Here is a 20,166-nt window from a genome sequence, read left to right as displayed (position 1 = left end):
GTCTTAGCGTCACTTCTCAAAATACTGACTTATTGATTATTCATTCCTCAACAGATTTATTGGAGGTATGGAAAAGAGCGCAAAGTAGTCGTTTGGATGATCAACGGGGCACAGAAATTAATTCAGAATTGCCTGACTTCCTCAAAGTTAACAAAGAAAAACTGGCAGGAAAAGAAAACTGTTTGAAAAATCCAGGAAAGAGAATCCCCTTTAAAGGAAGCAAGGATAAACTGGACTTGTCTACCAGGGGTTTATTGAACCATTATGGTGACCAAGACATTTCACCATTAAGATGTATAGATTCGAGTTTCATCACAGATGGAATTCTACCAACAACATTACAAGCTGAAGAATACTTTTCTACAACCCACATTTATCGTCCTAGTTTGGAATTGGCGAACAATATGGGCTATAACAAGCGCGTAAATGATTCAAGTACTTTGTCAGATATGAGGCTTTCACCGAGTGTAGGTTTGGGGGCATATGCAGAACTTAGAACGCGTTCAGCTTCTTGCATTCCAGGACAAAATGGAAACACAAAAAATAAAATACAAAGACCTGCGTCAAATCCACTACCTCATTTGATGTACCCTCGACCACCTCCCATGAGGCAAAGTCCAGAATTTTATCCCTATGAACAATACTTTTGTAGTAATCTAAGATCTTCCGAAGGACTTGATAATTTGCTTATGAGTAGCATGGAGGGATTGGACTTAGACTTTGATTTGGATGTAACTCTCAAGGCTTCCCCACCAACTACAAGTGATGACAGTTTTACCCCTACAAAAATTCCACACCCTGATTTAGACAACACAGCAATACAAGCTGATGAACCTAACTTTTCTCCTCCACCTATTCTAGATTCTGTCATGAGGCAGTTTGTTCCTACTTCAAATGGTAGGAGGTTTAAAACTGATCCCCCACCACTGCCACCCAAAGTCAAAACCACAAGAGGCCCTCCTCCAAGACCACCTAGTAGGCAACAATTAAATGTAACCCCCTCATTTGGACAATCATCAAGTGATGACCATTATATTTCAAATATTGGCTATGCTGGAGTTTCTCAAGATGTTTTTAGGCGAAAATCTAAACAAATGGATACTAACTGCATTAGAGATGACAAATTCAATATTAGTTTTGTATAATTAATCATTTTGTGCCACAATTCTTGTGCCTATAAAAAAATGCAATTTCTAATCTAAAGCAGAGGGTTAATATTGTCTCTGCACTAGTCAAATGAAACAAATTTGTCCTTTTTTATACATAATTTTTTTAAACTTTCCATAATGTTAAAAAATTTAGTACAAAAGTAAATATATTTCATACTATATGTTCGCAAGCTAAATGGTGAAAGTAAAATTTATAAAAGATTTTTCTCATCACCATGGAAATTTAAAATGTTTTTGGTATTATGTTAAAAATATTCCAAGAATTAATAATATATTTTTACTATTGCTGTGATGGTGATTTGTTTTTATAAACTTTTAAGAAATTAGTAAAGTACAGGGTAAGAATGCGTAATTTGTCGACCATATTTTAAGGGTTTCTCCCAACCAATCTACATAGAAAATCATCAGAAAAAACTCTTAAAATTTTACTCAAGCAAATACTACAGTGCCATACATTATTCTTTACCAGCCATTTGATAAAAGATCAATTTATATATTATGTATCAGCAATACATATCAAAATAGGCTTCAACTTTCACTTCTCGCATAAACCCAAAAATAAGATAATATACAAACTGATTTATGTATATTGTATAATTTGTAAATACTATACAATAAAATTGTTATTCATTTCAATCACAATTTTTTTATGCCACACACTCTTAAAATATAATTTTAATAGTATTTTAACATCTTTCTCTTTCCACTAACAAGGTTTTGGGGCATAACTTCATGGTCTAAAATATCACATTAATATTTAAAGTGACCATAGGCATTATTAGATTTCAAATATCGGCTTGCATAATTATTTAAGGCACCTATAAGCCAAATGTACTTCCAACAATAAAATAAAGGTAACTCTTTCTTGCGAATTTTCCCTCCCTTTCATTATAGTTATTTTTCCATGTTACCCGAATGCCTAATTCGTACTTTAAGGAAAAAGGCAAAGTTTGTAACTTAAAATGCTTCAACTAGGTGCAAGACCACCGCTCATTGTATAAAAATAAATATACCCGTACCTAAATAAAACAGTGCTTATAATTTTGCAACATTAGTGAAGTTCAAAATATGACACATTTGGTGTTCATTTTTGGGCATTTTGAGTGATGACGTGTTCCCATTTATCGGAATTCAACTCAATAAGCTCCTTCCGGAAGAACGGTTCTTGCTCCTGGTACCATTTAGAGACATCAAAGTTGGGGAAGAAAAAAGCTATTTCACGCAAAGCTGAATCCTCAGAGTCTGTAGGGGAAAAAAAGCAAGTCAGTTTTGAGAACATGAAAAAAAAGATAAAATTTTGCCTAACTTTGAGGGAGTATCTAAACCTACCCGCTCCATGTAGACCATTTCGTGTATCTGTCAAACCAAACTGAGCTCTCAAAGAATTTGGTTGTTCAAACTGAGCTCTGAAAGTTGAAGAACCAAATTATCAAAGAAACTATAAATAGAGCCAATACGCAATACTTTCATGGCAGTTAAGAAAGCATAATTGGATATTAGATCTTATAAAACTAACTTATAAACACGCGTAGGTCCCAAAAGCTTTCGCCATTGCTGTATAGCATCTTCGTGGGCTAGAATATGAGCCGCTATAGGACCACTAAAATTTAATATAGAAAACCGTATTGAATTTGCTATGAAAATTAGCCAATATTTTATAGTAACCTGCCTTGACATAAAAGTGGTAAGGCGTTTGAAGAAAAATTTACCTACCAATACAAAAAGAATATTAATTATAAAATCTATAAAAATATTTTGTGTAATCATTAAGTTTACTTTTGTGTTCTTGATAAAATTTCTCAGCTTGTAGAAGACTTAAATTTGTTGTCGTTGAACGAACAAAATAAAACTTATTATCCAATATAATATTTCTAATTTCCTATTAAATAAACCATTATGGTAACACCCTTCATTGAAAATGCTATAACTAAACTTTGTTCAACCTTTACCTGAACTCTTTCAGGATTTGTATAAACATCTGGTTTTATTATAGCAAGTGTAAGTTTCAAAGAAGAGTTCAAGATTCTTCCATTCATTTTTGTCTAGTATCAAATATCTAAATCAACTATCAGCAAGTCAATTTACATGTGGGCTGGGGAAATTATAACATTCTTCTTATTCTTAAAAACGAAAGTAAATTGAGTTATTTTTTTGAGAATCTCCCACGCTTTTGAATTATATATTTGTTAATTTAGAAACATCTCTTTTCGCACTACATGTTTGGGTCTAGTAGGCGAGCTGGCGAGGGTGGTACCAGAGGTGGGGTCGTTTTATTCAGGGCAAAAAGAGCAAGTACAAATTATTGGGGCCCTTGGATCCTGGGGCCCTAGTTCCTTTTAACCCCTTCTTAAAGGTTGATCCAGAAAGTGTATAGTATTGTTATCTCCAGTAATACTAATAACGGCTCTCTTGGGACCCTTAATTATTGGTTCGTTCGTTCGGCGCCCAGATACATTAATTAGTCCATGGCCCAGGGCTTAGTTACCTGCTTTATAGATCCTAACATGTAGTGGTATTTTTACATGCAGAATGGTTTTTAAATCGCTAGATCATTTAAGTAAAAGATGCAAGATGATCAACAACACCTTTATGAATCTTGACCGTGGTAGTGCACTTATGACATGATTACTTATGTAATATCTTTATTACAAATTTACAAGTAAATAAACAGTCCTCGGAGGAAACCACTGCAGAAAAAGTATTTAAAATTGAGATCGCATTGCCTAGTTGAAAGGCGATCACGATTCGCTGTGTCTCCCTCTTTTATCGTGATTGCACGTTAGAGCAAGTATCCAAAGGGCAACGGATAGTTTCTTGGCCAGGCCACGGCCCCCTGCACGCGCTCACGCTGCTCGCGACGATAGCGGCCCCGGCAAAGAATTTCCTCCCCATGTATTTTCGCGACAGCGATTTTCCGTCGCTTGGAACGCTGGTGTAACAACCGGAATCTATCAAAGAGGCGGGAAGTTTAACATACGTTTCAATGGCGATGAATTTGCATTAGTGAAGTTTTTTTCCAACTGTTTTATTGAATTTGGAGAAGTTTGTAACAAACAATTAGTAATTACACTTTTTAAGTATGTAAGTTTTCATTTCAAAAAATTTTTTTTAATAAATATTTCAATATTTTGAGTGGTAACATTTTATTGCTAAGCCTAACCATAAATGGTTTAAGTTTTGTATTGGCAATGAGTTTTCAAGTTATTAAAAACTGTATTTTGTAGTTATTTAAGACTATAATTATGATAACTGCTCATAATTTTTGTCATATTCACCAAACTTTGTTCTTTATAATTTGCATAAGATAAAACATTAATATTTGCTCAAATGCCATTACCCTGGCTGCGTTACATCCTGTTTTTTTAATAAGTGAAAATTACCGGGAGGGGCAGGTTACTTCCATTTTGGGTGCGTCTTAATCATAGTAAAATTATTAAATCAAGGTAATCGTGATTAAATCAGCGTAATTAAAATTAAAAAAATTGTTGAAGTTTTCAACAGCAACACGGAGCAGAGCGCAGATACCGAAATAAATCCAGTGACATCAGCTACAAGTAATGAACGGTTTATTTTCGACTTGGTTAAAATATATATATACATAGCAATTAATGAAACGATGGTAGTACAACAGAAAACTGACTAGTAAGAACGGACTAGTACTGTTGAATGACTTTGTTACAAAATATCTTCATTGTTTTTTATTTCTTCAACAAAAATTAATCAAGATTAGAAAATCTAACCACGCTTTAAACGAGATTTAATCATTCTAATCAGGATCTAATCTTTTTAATCAGGATTTAATCATTTTAATCAGATTTAAACATTTTAATTAGATTTAATCATTTTAATCACGATTTAAACATTTTAATCACGATTTAAACATTTTAATCACGATTTAATCAATATAATCGGTCGAATCGAGATTTTATCGAGCGCGGTAAATACGAAATAATAATTCTAATCACTTAGTAAATTATTCTAATAAGCTCGATAAAATCACGTACAATTATAATCATTCCAATCACCAATATAATCATTCTGATTCTCGTTCTAATTTCTAATCGCGATTTAATCATACTAATCACGATTTAATTGTTTCAATCAGATTTAATCATTTATATCAGATTTAATCATTTAATCATGATTAAATAGATTTAAAGATTATATTAATTAATTAAACATGATTTAATCAACATAATCGTGATTAAATTGAATTTAATCAAAATAATAACGATTTAATCTTTTGAGAGGTGCGTCGTTAATCAAGGAAGTGACCTGCCCCTCCAAATTACCCATTTAAAAAATACCAGCATTGTTCTGTTCCATTGTGTTCATCTACTTTTAAGAAGACCAAAGTGTCATTTCATCAGTTACCCGCTGATGAAAATTTATGCAAACTGTGGATTAAGAGCATCTCTAGGAATGATTTTGTAGTCAACGAAGCATACACTTCACATGGAAGATTGGTTTGTGGTTTGCATTTTAAGGAACTTCAGTTAATGATAGTCTGTTGTGAGGCTAATGCGTAATCGTAGGATTTGGAACCAGATGTACGTCACTACCTATTACTTAATTGGTGGCATTACATATGAGCCAATATACGATTAGGTCTCAAATTCGAATATAACTACCATCAGAAACGAAAAGAATGTTTATCCACATCATCCAGCATATTTCAACCTCATCCAGCATATTCCTACATCATCCAGCATATTCCTACATCATCCAGCATGTTCCTACATCATCCAGCATGTTCCTACATCATCCAGCATGTTCCTACATCATCCAGCATGTTCCTACATCATCCAGCATGTTCCTACATCATCCAGCATGTTCCTACATCATCCAGCATGTTCCTACATCATCCAGCATGTTCCTACATCATCCAGCATGTTCCTACATCATCCAGTAATTTTAATTGAATCTTGATGAATTTTACTTGAAAAAAGCTGATTACTTTAATGTGAGCGTGGGACTACTAAGTTATCGAGATTCTTAAAAGCAATTAACAAAAACCAATTTTAACTTAAATTATGGTAAAAAAATGGGAATCTCTACATTTAGACCTAAACCATATTGTGAACTGTGAGTGAGACTAGTGAGTCTGTGATTTAGAATGCTTACATGTCTCATACATAGATTTTCAGCAATCTTCAACATTGTCTGACTTTGTTAACTGTAAAAATAATATTCTAGTTTTATAATCTGCATTACATTTACTACTTATTTACTTAAATTGAAGTTAACTTTGTAAATATTAAAACAACTTACTATCAAAGAACTGTAAGAATAAAATCGAAAAACAACAGCTGATAAGCGGACACATGACTAGTTCTTTTGTTTAAATTATTAACGTCGACAGCGTCTTCTTTGTCTGGTTTTCTCGGCGCGTATTTTGATTTAAAAAATATCCAAACGTATTTTACTTATTTATTAATAAGTAATTTAAAGATTACGGAAAGAAATTATAACCCTAAAATTACACAATTAGTAATAATTAATGAAACTCTAAAAATTGGAACGTTTTCGCCATATACTCCAGCCATTTCTTAGTTGTTACGTCAGCGCCAAAGGTCGATGTAGGAAAAAAGTTAACTAATTTCACTTTCGCAATTTTCAGTCGATCGCCGGGGCCGCTATCGTCGCGAGCAGCGTGAGCGCGTGCAGGGGGCCGTGGCCAGGCACAGGGTAGTGGGAAAAAATCTTTGAGGAATAGAGCTTGCCAAAGTTGCCAAAGACGTTTAAGCGTTACTGTAGAGAACGGGTGACGAGTTCTGTTTCATAAATGAATGAAGGAACTGGGTAGCCCCGCCCTCGGAGTCATGCCAAAGACAATTACGTACCCTAGAATCTGATTCGAAATCAAGCTCCTTGAACGTAAACGCCGGCTCTTACCACAGCCAACTTCGATCGCGCGTACCGCACTTTAGCGGCGTCGTAAATCGCCTGAATAGGCGCATAAATAAAACATCAGACTTGGAATTAGCGGGAGTCTTGGGGCCAATGGCTCTTAATAAAAATCAGTGGGCTCTTAAAATAAATCATTCGAATGGGGGTTGCGGGCCACCATGGCTCTCAATGAAATTAAAAAATATTTATTACACATTTTACAGAAATTTCTGGAACATGATTTGTACGCCGTTTTTGAAACTCTGTTTTCCTACCCTATACGAGAGCGGGATCTAGCCGAGGGGCTAACCACTCTTAAGGCTCATTTTCATGCTCGCTGGTAGCGGATAAAAATCATCAAAATTCGCATCCGCCACTCGCAAGCGTAAAAATAAAGCTAAAATATCTGTTTGAAACAGATCGACGCGGAAAGTCAAAAAGTGTGTAGCGGAAGCGGATTTTGTCGATTTTTACTCGCTACCAGCGAGCATGAAAATGGAGCTTTAGAAAGTCTGTACACCGATTACGCCGGATTACGCTTAGATTAGCACTGCCAAAGGCAGGGACTTCAAAGATTACGCGTAATCCCATTAGTACAGTCAAAGGTACGGCTCTGTAAAAAATATCACTATTTCCAAGTCTGTAAAACATCTTCCCAGAAATTGCCAATCAGTAATATTTCCGACAGCCAGGACTCATAAGTTACTATTTATATAGTGCTTGTTGAAGAAAGCTGGAAACTTTTCTCGAACATAACATCGGTTTTTTGCTAAGCCTTAACATGCCAAAAAAGTTACCTGGTTAAAAGGAAACACTTGTTGCATACCGTACTGCAAAAACAAATACATTTAGTTCTAAAGGAATTCGTTTTCATCTTTTTCCGAAAGATAATTTTATACGAAATGAATTAACTCTGCCTCCATGAGAAACCTTAAAATTGCCCGGTAATATAAAAATATTCCGTATAATTTTAATTATTTATACCATAAGAGGATGATAATAATAATAAGAATATTATCTTCTTATACTTAGTTTTAGTAACATTATATATTTTACCTTAAAATATATTATCGAGAATTAACATTAGTATGTTCCTTATACACGTGAGCCGACGCATTTCTTATCTGACGCAAAATTCTCATGAGGGCAAAAACGCGTCTCCAATTGGCTTAAATCTAGGAGGATTCAAGTGTACACTCGAATCCTCCTAGATCCTGGTATCTTGAAAACCGCAAGTCAAAAACTACGGCGCAATTTTCACTAAAATCTTTTAACTAGATATCGGTAGCCCTGCCAGCAGCGTTGGAGCCCGATTTTTCTGAGGTCACGTGCCGGAAAGGGGTAAACGCTTCGTAACAAAATCGTCAATGTGAAAGCTCTCAGTATTCGAATCTAGGGTACGAGTTTAAATTATCTTTGATAAAGTCTAGATAAAATATTTCAAAGGGATTGAATACGGAGGTGACAGCATAGAAATCTCATAGGTAACTAGAATGCTGCCGCCTACGGCCGAGCTCAGTGCCGGATTAAGACCATTGGGGGCCTCTAGGCACTAATCTATCGGGGGCCCCTTTAATACAAGTAGAGGACTCAAGGATGGAGTAAGAGGGTAGCTAAGCAAACCAACTTTTTCTAGAGTTGACACAATGACCATTTTGAAAATGGGAAATGGTTTTTTTCCATGGGCGCCCGCAGAGGTGTGCAAACGGGGAAATTGCTCCACCCCCCTTTCTTTAGTCATACCTCTTTACTCCCCCCCCCCCGAATTGGGCCTTGCCCTGTTGTTTTTTCAGTTAAACTTTTTGGGGAGTGCAGTGACGAAGAAGAGTGATCCAGTTACTTGAAATGTGTGTTACATCAATTTCGGGAAACTTATATCCCTATTCCTACTAAGCTTTAGCTATAGCTCGTTCATTTATCGGATCGTTGTGTGTGTAAATGTTGTATATTTCATCGGGCGAGTTCGCTATATGACTTGAAATTATTTCTGCCGGCGTCCATGCTCTCAGTAGCGTAGGGGGTGGACTTGCCCCTTGGTCCACCCATCTGGCTATGCCACTGCATGCTCCTCTCTATTTGAACTCTGTTTGAACCCAAAAACCAACCTTTTTCTATTTTACTAGGCAAAAACCTAAATTTTCGCCCTACCACTCTAAGACCAAGCACTTAATTACATACGTTCCTGAATTCCATATGTGACAATTCACAACGTAACTTAAACCAAAAAATAAATAAAAATGCCATAGCACCCACTTAAAGGAAGTAATAACTGGACCATGATTATCCAAATTATAGTTCGACTATTCAAATCTGTTTAATGCTGGGAAAATGTTGTCAATTAAAATACTAACGATGTTTATATGAAAGACTATGTTGGGGCCAAACAAAATGAACAGGGGTGGGGCAACCCCCTCTCTGCTGAGCGGCCTGACACGGAGTCACAGAGTGGACAAGAGATTGGTTATGCAAGGATACAAGATAGTCGTTTTGGTACGGTTCTACCTCTATAGATCACCGTAAAACGAAATAGAGGCTACGCCGCAGTAGCGGACTGGGTCTAAAAATGTGGACTGCCAGGGGTCAAAGGGGGCCCATCCAAAACCAGAGGCGTAGACAGGGGGGAGACACCCTCCGAAAAAGGAACATTCCCCCCTGAAATATTGTTTTATGTTAATAATTTTTTCGCTTTAATTATTTTTACTCAATTGTGTGCGAACTACGCTACTGCCGAAAACTAGAAGGATAAATGCTGAAATATTTTTAATTAAATCAAGGAATACCACTGGGCATGCCTCAGGCTGGAATCAAACCAGCGACCTGTGGGTTGTGGTCCCAACGCTTCTTCCATTTGGACTACCTAAGCCCACAATAAAGGTGTTCCCTTGTTTCGCGTAAAATATATCCCGATTTTTTATTAAGCCATACCATTTTATAAATCACCTAGTAGTAACAGTTCCTTTCAATTGGAATACTCTTTGAAACGGCAACTCATAGGTCGCTGGTTCGTCGCCATTTATAGCGATATAATGTTTTTAATAATTACAGATAACATATTAAAGGCAATATACAGTCGATACTAAATGTAAACATAATTATACAGATTGTTATTATTAGTTTATATTTTAGACAAATGCTAGCTTTTTAAATAGGTATACGGTGCCGAAATTTTACTTATTAACCGGTTGTTTAAAAGCATGTTTCATGTTCCACTATATTTTGAGTAATCGTTGGAATACACTAGATGACTGTGCGAATCTGTCCATAATTGCTTTTACATCCAATTCATCTAACAATTATAAATACTCGGGCTTAGCCAAACTTTTAAAAATGTGTTAAAAATGGTTAAAATTGTTTTGAAACTGAATCCACGCTGAACCGCCAGCGCCTCGGCACCCCGACGATGTCATTGGAACTTTTTTTTTAAAATAAAATATTAAGTTTTAGTTTTATTCAGTAAAAATAGAATTTAATATTGAAAGTTTTGGAACTTCTATTATACTTTGAAGCTACTATAATGTTGACATATTGTTGAAGGTTTAAGGTGTCCCACTGACCAAATTTATCATGGGGCCCACCTGACATCGGGCAGGCCCAGTCTATGGCCAGTCCGTCACTGCTACGCGGTACCTTATCTCGACTTACTCGAATTCGTTTTTCAGTGTTTTTCGGAAGAGTATTTCATATTTCATTTATATTATAAATATTAAAAAAAGAATCAATATAGTTTTAAAGTTATTGATTGTTTTCATTTTAAAAAAACCTGCCGTAAAACTGTTATTAAATTTAAATAAGCTTAATGTTTTTTTTCAAATAATTTATTCTTTGAACTAGCGTATTGACGTGGGATCTTTCGGGGCCCCCTGACCCTCGGGGGCCCCTAGGCAAGTGCCTAGTGTGCCTAATTCTTAATCCGGCACTGGCCGAGCTTGACGCCTACAATGAGAGGCCGTAGAGTGGTTCCGCCAAGGAGGATAATAATCCTCCTTGGTTCCGTTACTATAGCGGGAGATAGGTGACGTCATATTCTCCGGTAACATTAAATTCTTGGCAGAACCGCTCTTTGAGCTCTGATTGGCTGAGATCTGGCTTCGTCTGCCACGGCGTTTGGGCCATTTGCCAGTTACACGGCAGCATTCTAGTTACCTATGAGATTTCTATGGGTGACAGCTAGCAGAAACGCGTAATTTCTGCAGGCTATCCTTATAAGGCGCTATCTATCGGTAAGAAAGATCGTGCTATCGTCTTGAGAGCCATTGTCTCCTGCTTAAAAATTATACTAAAAGTCACCAACAGATGGTGTCTGCGGAAAGGTCAAGCACTTGGTACTAAAATGCAAAGAGAGCTCGCGCTCTTGGTCACGTGCCTTCCTTGGTGTCTGCTAGGTGTCAATTCCGTATCATTGAATTGGGAATAATACTGCTAGAATTACAATAACGATTTCGGTTGCCATGGTTACGCGGGACCTGTTCTGATTAGGTAGTAGCGCCATCTATATTTTGTAAAGTTATATGGCTAAGAATAAATAATTATTAGCTAACTCACCGTAACTTGTGTTAAAAAGGATCGTGTTGGCAGAATAAAATTATTTTTACGCCGTCACGAAGAGCGTGAAGAGGGGTATATTTCGTGGTAGTTTCGTTAATTTCCCTCCACCGGCTTAAACGTTATAGACAAATTATTCTATTTATTCTAACGCGTTTTCGGTATGCTTTTTGTCGTCAACGCGTTATTTAGCTATTGAAACGTATTCTATCACGTTTTATATACTTCCCATTCGAATACCTGAATTATTTTTACGCCGTCACGAAGAGCGCGAAGAGGGGTATATTTCGTAGTAGTTTCGTTAATTTGCACGGACTGGTTTTAAAAATTTAGCGAAATTATTCTATTTAGGCAGTGCGCATAAATTATACTGAGTAATTTTAAATAAATTCAAACTACCTAACTATAAACTGTCTTAATTAACAGCTGAGAGCTGTTCGCTACTAATTACTTCCAATCTCCTTAAATAGCCTCACAGGTTGAGTTGATAATTTCAAGGGTATAATTAGGTTATTCCAATTCAAAAAATAATAACAATCAATTTTATCTTACAATTACTTTAACACTTTCAGTCTTAAACACGCACTGTTCATACACTTAAGTCCATTCACTCACGTTCCAAACGCGAAACACAATTTAACTCTTTTCTTGACCGAAGACCGAACATACTAATTAAAACCGCAAATTTACCTCATAACTTTTGACCGACACCAGGACCTCGTCCTGTAGTAGTTCGTCTGACAACCAAGAACTAAGATAGACTATATCTTCTATATTGACGGCAACGGCCTTATATACTTTTATTTTGTGTTTTCTTTTGCCCCGTCGAGATTTGACTAAAGTTCGAAAAATTGAAGAGATTATATTTTTTACCCGGTTTGATTGATAGTTCTCCACACGGTGGCGCTATATTATTACTTTGATATAGTTTCCGGGGGAGTTTTGAATAATTATCCTTTTTCTAAGCGTTATTAAAAGGTAACAATGAACTACTTTTTGTGTTTTAACGAAATTTGGTTAAGAATTTAACAAAAATTTAAAACAAAACAAAACACCGTACCAAAGAATAAACAAACAAAGTTCATTAACAATATATACAGATATTGTATTAATCCGTTTAGTAAAAAAACCCGCCTTATCATAATGGTTCCTTTACTTTAATATTTTCCCTAAGGAAAAATTAATATAATTTATAAATATTTAATTAAATATAAGATTAATATAATTTACAAATATTTAAAATGATGTAAAATAAATTATAGTACCTAACGTTATAACTTTGTAAACGACATTCGCCAAAGCTGTTTTTTAGAAAAACACCGTAACTTAGCAGGCGTAGGTGGCTGAGTGATTAGAGTAAATCTCTTCCACGAGACAGACCCGGGTTCGATTCCCGGCCGGCGCAAATAAATCGCTAATTGATACTAGGACGAATACCGTGTGCAATTGGTGGAAGCCCTGCCATTGGACGTTGAGAGGTTGCATAACACTCAGCACTCGGTCCGTCCCAAAGTCATTAAAGGGGCTCCAAAGTTCGGTGGCTAAATGCGTGTAAAGTCAGTAAAGTGCGAAATTTACTCTGCCCGCATCTGCCAAGGGTTTGGGGGGGAATGAAAAGCATGCTCAATTTTCTTTATATTTTGCCCCTTTAAGAAGAAGTTGGAGAGAAAACGTCCGTACAAACACAACAGACTCAACATCCACAACCATCATCACACAAACACAACAAACTCAACACCCACAACCGTCATAACACGAACTCAACATCCACAACAGTCATAACACGAATTCAACATCCACAACCGTCATAACACAATCTCAACACCCACAACACGAACTCAACATTCACAACCTACACATAAACATTACAATAACGAAATATCTAATCAAACTGTCGCGACGGTGAGCGTTGACGAACAAAAGACCAACCAAACCAAACCCAATCGCAAATCAATCCGTTAACGCTCACCGTCACACAGTGGTTTTGCCAACCCTTCGAGAAACTGCGAACGCAGAAATTTCGAGAAACTGCGTACGCAGTGAGTACCCTTTGCCCCGAAAATGCGACGGCGTTCGCAGGCCCGACAGACAGACAAACAGACAGACAGACACGGTGGTTCTATAACCCCTCCTAGGGGGGTACTCGGAACAGAGAGGAACTGGAATAGCGCGTAATCGGAATAGCCAGTAATGCATTTAACCACGGACTGTAAATTTTAGAGGACCGGTATTCCCGAGGTATTTTACGCCCCGTTCACCGATCAGGCTGACGGGAGTCGCTCAAGGTCATAAAAAAAAACTAAAGCGCGTGTCATTCGGTTGGCCAGATTTCCAGATAACATGCGGGGGGGGGGGTCTATCTCTATGCGTGGTACAAATGACCTTGACGGACTCTCTCTCTCTAGTTCGAAGTGATTGATGCTCGGGGAAACCAAAATTCTACAGGGGAAGGCTACGCTTTACTCGTCCTCTAAAATTTACAGTCCATGATTTAACAGCCCCATGTTTTATTACGGAATAGTCAGTAACCGGAATAGTAGGTACTGTGAATAACCAGTAACGAGAATAGCGCGGCTGCCCCATGGCAAAACCTTATAACCAACAAATTTTTGAAAAATTAGATTTTTACGCATCAGTATTACTAAGGCATGTACAAAAGTACTGTAAAAGTTTCAGGTAAAAGTCAAAAATATTTAACTATTTATGACTTTAAAAATGGTTTTGGATTTTATAACTTTTGCATTAAAAACCACGTTAAAATCTTATAACTTAGGTTTTGAAAAAGTCAAATATCTCAAAATTACGATCGTGTTGGTTAAAAGGTTTTGCCATGGGACAGCCGAGCGGGTACTCGGAACAGAGAGGAACTGGAATAGCGCGTAATCGGAATAGCCAGTAATGCATTTAATAGCCCCACGTTTTATTACGGAATAGTCGGTAACCGGAATAGTAGGTACTGTGAATAACCAGTAACGAGAATTGCGGGTACTCGGATCAGAGAGGAACTGGAATAGCGCGTAATCGGAATAGCCAGTAATGCATTTAATAGCCCCATGTTTTATTACGGAATAGTCGGTAACCGGAATAGTAGGTACTGTGAATAACCAGTAACGAGAATAGCGGGTACTCGGAACAGAGAGGAACTGGAATAGCACGTAATCGGAATAGCCAGTAATGCATTTAATAGCCCCATGTTTTATTACGGAATAGTCGGTAACCGGAATAGTAGGTACTGTGAATAACCAGTAACGAGAATAGCGGGTACTCGGAACAGAGAGGAACTGGAATAGCGCGTAATCGGAATAGCCAGTAATGCATTTAATAGCCCCACGTTTTATTACGGAATAGTCGGTAACCGGAATAGTAGGTACTGTGAATAACCAGTAACGAGAATTGCGGGTACTCGGATCAGAGAGGAACTGGAATAGCGCGTAATCGGAATAGCCAGTAATGCATTTAATAGCCCCATGTTTTATTACGGAATAGTCGGTAACCGGAATAGTAGGTACTGGGAATAACCAGTAACGAGAATAGCGGGTACTCGGATCAGAGTGAAACTGGAATAGCGCGTAATCGGAATAGCCAGTAATGCATTTAATAGCCCCATGTTTTATTACGGAATAGTCGGTAACCGGAATAGTAGGTACTGTGAATAACCAGTAACGAGAATAGCGGGTACTCGGAACAGAGAGGAACTGGAATAGCGCGTAATCGGAATAGCCAGTAATGCATTTAATAGCCCCATGTTTTATTACGGAATAGTCGGTAACCGGAATAGTAGGTACTGTGAATAACCAGTAACGAGAATAGCGGGTACTCGGATCAGAGAGGAACTGGAATAGCGCGTAATCGGAATAGCCAGTAATGCATTTAATAGCCCCATGTTTTATTACGGAATAGTCGGTAACCGGAATAGTAGGTACTGTGAATAACCAGTAACGAGAATAGCGGGTACTCGGAACAGAGAGGAACTGGAATAGCACGTAATCGGAATAGCCAGTAATGCATTTAATAGCCCCATGTTTTATTACGGAATAGTCGGTAACCGGAATAGTAGGTACTGTGAATAACCAGTAACGAGAATAGCGGGTACTCGGAACAGAGAGGAACTGGAATAGCGCGTAATCGGAATAGCCAGTAATGCATTTAATAGCCCCATGTTTTATTACGGAATAGACGGTAACCGGAATAGTAGGTACTGTGAATAACCAGTAACGAGAATAGCGGGTACTCGGAACAGAGAGGAACTGGAATAGCGCGTAATCGGAATAGCCACTAATGCATTTAATAGCCCCATGTTTTATTACGGAATAGTCGGTAACCGGAATAGTAGGTACTGTGAATAACCAGTAACGAGAATAGCGGGTACTCGGAACAGAGAGGAACTGGAATAGCGCGTAATCGGAATAGCCAGTAATGCATTTAATAGCCCCATGTTTTATTACGGAATAGACGGTAACCGGAATAGTAGGTACTGTGAATAACCAGTAACGAGAATAGCGGGTACTCGGAACAGAGAGGAACTGGAATAGCGCGTAATCGGAATAGCCAGTAATGCATTTAATAGCCCCATGTTTTATTACGGAATAGTCGGTAACCGGAATAGTAGGTACTGTGAATAACCAGTAACGAGAATAGCGGGTACTCGGAACAGAGAGGAACTGGAATAGCGCGTAATCGGAATAGCCAGTAATGCATTTAATAGCCCCATGTTTTATTACGGAATAGTCGGTAACCGGAATAGTAGGTACTGTGAATAACCAGTAACGAGAATAGCGGGTACTCGGAACAGAGAGGAACTGGAATAGCGCGTAATTGGAATAGCCAGTAATGCATTTAATAGCCCCACGTTTTATTACGGAATAGTCGGTAACCGGAATAGTAGGTACTGTGAATAACCAGTAACGAGAATTGCGGGTACTCGGATCAGAGAGGAACTGGAATAGCGCGTAATCGGAATAGCCAGTAATGCATTTAATAGCCCCATGTTTTATTACGGAATAGTCGGTAACCGGAATAGTAGGTACTGTGAATAACCAGTAACGAGAATAGCGGGTACTCGGAACAGAGAGGAACTGGAATAGCACGTAATCGGAATAGCCAGTAATGCATTTAATAGCCCCATGTTTTATTACGGAATAGTCGGTAACCGGAATAGTAGGTACTGTGAATAACCAGTAACGAGAATAGCGGGTACTCGGAACAGAGAGGAACTGGAATAGCGCGTAATCGGAATAGCCAGTAATGCATTTAATAGCCCCACGTTTTATTACGGAATAGTCGGTAACCGGAATAGTAGGTACTGTGAATAACCAGTAACGAGAATTGCGGGTACTCGGATCAGAGAGGAACTGGAATAGCGCGTAATCGGAATAGCCAGTAATGCATTTAATAGCCCCATGTTTTATTACGGAATAGTCGGTAACCGGAATAGTAGGTACTGGGAATAACCAGTAACGAGAATAGCGGGTACTCGGATCAGAGTGGAACTGGAATAGCGCGTAATCGGAATAGCCAGTAATGCATTTAATAGCCCCATGTTTTATTACGGAATAGTCGGTAACCGGAATAGTAGGTACTGTGAATAACCAGTAACGAGAATAGCGGGTACTCGGAACAGAGAGGAACTGGAATAGCGCGTAATCGGAATAGCCAGTAATGCATTTAATAGCCCCATGTTTTATTACGGAATAGTCGGTAACCGGAATAGTAGGTACTGTGAATAACCAGTAACGAGAATAGCGGGTACTCGGATCAGAGAGGAACTGGAATAGCGCGTAATCGGAATAGCCAGTAATGCATTTAATAGCCCCATGTTTTATTACGGAATAGTCGGTAACCGGAATAGTAGGTACTGTGAATAACCAGTAACGAGAATAGCGGGTACTCGGAACAGAGAGGAACTGGAATAGCACGTAATCGGAATAGCCAGTAATGCATTTAATAGCCCCATGTTTTATTACGGAATAGTCGGTAACCGGAATAGTAGGTACTGTGAATAACCAGTAACGAGAATAGCGGGTACTCGGAACAGAGAGGAACTGGAATAGCGCGTAATCGGAATAGCCAGTAATGCATTTAATAGCCCCATGTTTTATTACGGAATAGACGGTAACCGGAATAGTAGGTACTGTGAATAACCAGTAACGAGAATAGCGGGTACTCGGAACAGAGAGGAACTGGAATAGCGCGTAATCGGAATAGCCACTAATGCATTTAATAGCCCCATGTTTTATTACGGAATAGTCGGTAACCGGAATAGTAGGTACTGTGAATAACCAGTAACGAGAATAGCGGGTACTCGGAACAGAGAGGAACTGGAATAGCGCGTAATCGGAATAGCCAGTAATGCATTTAATAGCCCCATGTTTTATTACGGAATAGACGGTAACCGGAATAGTAGGTACTGTGAATAACCAGTAACGAGAATAGCGGGTACTCGGAACAGAGAGGAACTGGAATAGCGCGTAATCGGAATAGCCAGTAATGCATTTAATAGCCCCATGTTTTATTACGGAATAGTCGGTAACCGGAATAGTAGGTACTGTGAATAACCAGTAACGAGAATAGCGGGTACTCGGAACAGAGAGGAACTGGAATAGCGCGTAATCGGAATAGCCAGTAATGCATTTAATAGCCCCATGTTTTATTACGGAATAGTCGGTAACCGGAATAGTAGGTACTGTGAATAACCAGTAACGAGAATAGCGGGTACTCGGAAATGAGAGGAACTGGAATAGCGCGTAATCGGAATAGCCAGTAATGCATTTAATAGCCCCATGTTTTATTACGGAATAGTCGGTAACCGGAATAGTAGGTACTGTGAATAACCAGTAACGAGAATAGCGGGTACTCGGAACAGAGAGGAACTGGAATAGCGCGTAATCGGAATAGCCAGTAATGCATTTAATAGCCCCATGTTTTATTACGGAATAGTCGGTAACCGGAATAGTAGGTACTGTGAATAACCAGTAACGAGAATAGCGGGTACTCGGAACAGAGAGGAACTGGAATAGCACGTAATCGGAATAGCCAGTAATGCATTTAATAGCCCCATGTTTTATTACGGAATAGTCGGTAACCGGAATAGTAGGTACTGTGAATAACCAGTAACGAGAATAGCGGGTACTCGGAACAGAGAGGAACTGGAATAGCGCGTAATCGGAATAGCCAGTAATGCATTTAATAGCCCCATGTTTTATTACGGAATAGACGGTAACCGGAATAGTAGGTACTGTGAATAACCAGTAACGAGAATAGCGGGTACTCGGAACAGAGAGGAACTGGAATAGCGCGTAATCGGAATAGCCACTAATGCATTTAATAGCCCCACGTTTTATTACGGAATAGTCGGTAACCGGAATAGTAGGTACTGTGAATAACCAGTAACGAGAATTGCGGGTACTCGGATCAGAGAGGAACTGGAATAGCGCGTAATCGGAATAGCCAGTAATGCATTTAATAGCCCCATGTTTTATTACGGAATAGTCGGTAACCGGAATAGTAGGTACTGGGAATAACCAGTAACGAGAATAGCGGGTACTCGGATCAGAGTGGAACTGGAATAGCGCGTAATCGGAATAGCCAGTAATGCATTTAATAGCCCCATGTTTTATTACGGAATAGTCGGTAACCGGAATAGTAGGTACTGTGAATAACCAGTAACGAGAATAGCGGGTACTCGGAACAGAGAGGAACTGGAATAGCGCGTAATCGGAATAGCCAGTAATGCATTTAATAGCCCCATGTTTTATTACGGAATAGTCGGTAACCGGAATAGTAGGTACTGTGAATAACCAGTAACGAGAATAGCGGGTACTCGGAACAGAGAGGAACTGGAATAGCGCGTAATCGGAATAGCCAGTAATGCATTTAATAGCCCCATGTTTTATTACGGAATAGTCGGTAACCGGAATAGTAGGTACTGTGAATAACCAGTAACGAGAATAGCGGGTACTCGGAAATGAGAGGAACTGGAATAGCGCGTAATCGGAATAGCCAGTAATGCATTTAATAGCCCCATGTTTTATTACGGAATAGTCGGTAACCGGAATAGTAGGTACTGTGAATAACCAGTAACGAGAATAGCGGGTACTCGGAACAGAGAGGAACTGGAATAGCACGTAATCGGAATAGCCAGTAATGCATTTAATAGCCCCATGTTTTATTACGGAATAGTCGGTAACCGGAATAGTAGGTACTGTGAATAACCAGTAACGAGAATAGCGGGTACTCGGAACAGAGAGGAACTGGAATAGCGCGTAATCGGAATAGCCAGTAATGCATTTAATAGCCCCATGTTTTATTACGGAATAGTCGGTAACCGGAATAGTAGGTACTGTGAATAACCAGTAACGAGAATAGCGGGTACTCAGATCAGAGAGGAACTGGAATAGCGCGTAATCGGAATAGCCAGTAATGCATTTAATAGCCCCATGTTTTATTACGGAATAGTCGGTAACCGGAATAGTAGGTACTGTGAATAACCAGTAACGAGAATAGCGGGTACTCGGAACAGAGAGGAACTGGAATAGCACGTAATCGGAATAGCCACTAATGCATTTAA

The 20,166-nt window shown here is 38.5% G+C and overlaps 2 protein-coding genes across 8 annotated transcripts in view; one reads left to right on the top strand and one right to left on the bottom strand.

Annotated features, from left to right (window-relative positions):
- Positions 1-1,739, top strand: part of loco (regulator of G protein signaling family member locomotion defects) — a 29,392-nt gene extending 27,653 nt beyond the window's left edge. The window contains exons 12-13 of one of the 2 annotated variants that reach the window (XM_090154440.1): positions 55-762; positions 862-1,739. In XM_090154440.1, coding sequence (XP_090010566.1) covers positions 55-762; positions 862-1,145 — 992 coding nt within the window. In that variant the 3' untranslated portion in view covers positions 1,146-1,739. Of the gene's footprint in view, positions 1-54 lie in introns of both variants that reach the window. The other variant, XM_090154439.1, reaches the window with a different exon arrangement.
- Positions 1,399-4,954, bottom strand: nmdyn-D6 (nucleoside diphosphate kinase 6). Of its 6 annotated transcripts, none has more exons than XM_090154445.1 (7): positions 3,655-4,947; positions 3,113-3,211; positions 2,946-3,048; positions 2,839-2,878; positions 2,686-2,769; positions 2,499-2,575; positions 1,402-2,411 (listed from the first exon to the last, which is right to left on the bottom strand). In XM_090154445.1, exons 1-7 carry the CDS (start codon positions 3,673-3,675, stop codon positions 2,254-2,256), a joined length of 582 nt encoding a protein of 193 aa, XP_090010571.1. In that variant the 5' UTR covers positions 3,676-4,947; the 3' UTR covers positions 1,402-2,253. The 6 variants fall into 6 exon arrangements, with proteins under 6 accessions (XP_090010567.1, XP_090010568.1, XP_090010569.1 ...); XM_090154446.1 differs by having other exon boundaries at positions 1,403-2,411; positions 3,119-3,211; positions 3,655-4,944; XM_090154441.1 differs by having other exon boundaries at positions 1,399-2,411; positions 2,686-2,878; positions 3,119-3,211; positions 3,655-4,954.
- Positions 4,955-20,166: the final 15,212 nt, after the last annotated feature.

Source organism: Leiobunum rupestre, chromosome 7, assembly GCF_980474605.1.
Source record: "Leiobunum rupestre chromosome 7, qqLeiRupe1.1.hap1, whole genome shotgun sequence".
NCBI classification, from domain to species: domain Eukaryota; kingdom Metazoa; phylum Arthropoda; class Arachnida; order Opiliones; family Sclerosomatidae; genus Leiobunum; species Leiobunum rupestre.
Note: the sequence above shows the minus strand (reverse complement) of the source record. Positions and strands in the feature narration are given on the sequence as shown.